General features: G+C 35.5%; 1 protein-coding gene across 1 annotated transcript; it reads left to right on the top strand.

Moving 5' to 3' along the window:
- LOC124631037 (ATP synthase-coupling factor 6, mitochondrial-like) lies at positions 1 to 669 on the top strand. The gene has a single exon (XM_047165143.1). It carries the CDS (start codon positions 188 to 190, stop codon positions 542 to 544), a length of 357 nt encoding a protein of 118 aa, XP_047021099.1. The 5' UTR covers positions 1 to 187; the 3' UTR covers positions 545 to 669.
- The last annotated feature ends 1,416 nt before the right edge of the window (positions 670 to 2,085 follow it).

Raw genomic sequence — 2,085 nt, 5'->3', positions numbered from 1 at the left:
ATTATGGAAACTACATACCGCGTAAGATTTTTTTATTCATAAAAATAGCAAGTAGATTGCAACCAAATTCATAGAGTAACTAACCAAAGAGAATTTTTAAATACAAATCCGTGAAAGTGATGTTCAGTGTCACATTCCGAAACGCAACTGTCATTATTATTTGTGGGATAAAAAATGTTGCAAAAGGATGATTGCTTTTAAATTCCTCAGCGGAGTAAGAACAGCGGTGGTCTCCAGAGTTATCACGAGAAACAAAGGCTCAGCTTCTGATCCTGTTCAGCAGCTATTCGTAGACAAGATACGGGAATATAGGCAGAAGAGTGCTGATGGAAAATTTGTGGACCCTAGCCCAGCTATTTTGAAAGAACTGAAGGCAGAACTTGGGAAACTTGAGAAGCACTACGGCGGTGGGCCAGGGGTCGACATGACGGCGTTCCCTGATTTCAAGTTTGGGGAGCCTAAGCTTGATCCTATTGATGAAGTAATTCCTGAAAAACCCTCAGCCAGAGGTAAGAAGAAGAAAAAGAAGCCTAAGAAGAAGTGATTGCTTCGAAGTTGTCGGCTTTGTAAACATAGATGCTGATATTAACTTTTTATGTATAGTTTTATTGTCAAAGGATTTGCATGTAAACAATTACAAAGCAGTTTTAGTATATAATTATAAAATAATTTCTGTATTTCATTGAAATTCTATATTTCCTCTTGCTACACGCCAAATATGAGATTCAGCCAGATTTTATTATGATGATCAAAATGGGTAACATGAAAATGATCAAGGACAAATTAGCGTTTCGATAAAATAGCTCCAACATAATTTTGATACAACCCAGCAATGCTTTTAGGTCATTAGCATTGGGATATCCCTTATAATATAAGAGGTCGATAAACAGATAACCACACTCCATTAGCTGATCCCAGGCTTTAATGGAAAACAAAATCCTGTTTTTTTGAGACTATTTCAATGTAAACTATGTAGTTTCTTATAAGTATGAGCTAGGGTATGATCTCCTAGCTTCCATCAGAAATAAAACGTCAATTCGTATCACAATAACTTCTTGTATTCACTTTTAAAACACAAGTTTTTATAACAATCGTAAGAAAACATAGTTTATCAGTCAACGAAGAAAGCGAGCGCTCTATCTGTCAAAATCTTCCTAGGGTTGTCATCACGGTGGCAGCAGTGTTGCCCGTATAAAATAAAAGGATCTAACATTCGGCCTTCCTGACCTTAGTTTGTCCTCAAACTATACCTATAAATAAGTTTGATTCTAGTTGCCCATTCCAAAAGTAGCTTCCTATGGAGAAGAACGGGCAAGAAACTCCATGGTTACTCTTTTTAAAACATAATATGTATAACATTTGGTATGTATTGATACATACGATAATAACATAAAAAAAAAGAAATGCTTACAATATTTTATGGCTGACTTTGACTACTCTGAGAAAGTTATACAATGTAAGTTGAACTAGCCACGTATTGGCCACTAAACAACTTTCCAAGAAGTCGGATTTAACACAATTACTCTAATTTATTCAAACTCAAACTCATTTTTTTTCAAGTAGTCCTATAAAAGCTCTTTCGAAACGTCAAAGTTAGGTGCACGGTTCCAAAGAGTTGGTCTCATGGAGAGGAACCGGAAAGAAACTCCATGGACACTCTTTTTAAAAGAAAATAAAATTAATTACATATTTCATACAGTTTTCTATCTAGTCCTGAGAATGTTATACAATACAAATTGAGCTAAAAAATGTATTAATAAATTATACAAAATAATTTTAGTGCAATTTTACTAGAAAAATAATTTATACAATTCAAAGAAAATATATGTATACTGGGTAATCAAGTTTTCAAACAGATCTGATATTAATCTTTTTATATTCTACATTTGTTACCATATCTTCTCATAGCTTCACAGGCCAAGCACTCTCACTTGCCACCTGCTTCTCTTTACTGTTGCAGAGGCCAAGCACTCTCACTTGCCACCTGCTTCTCTTTATTGTTGCAGAGGCCAAGCACTCTCACTTGCCACCTGCCTCTCTTTACTGTTGCAGAGGCCAAGCACTCTCACTTGCCACCTGCCTCTC

The sequence above is a fragment of the Helicoverpa zea genome, chromosome 1, assembly GCF_022581195.2.
Source record: "Helicoverpa zea isolate HzStark_Cry1AcR chromosome 1, ilHelZeax1.1, whole genome shotgun sequence".
Taxonomy (NCBI): Eukaryota; Metazoa; Arthropoda; class Insecta; order Lepidoptera; family Noctuidae; genus Helicoverpa; species Helicoverpa zea.
This window is presented reverse-complemented; position numbering and strand designations above follow the sequence as displayed.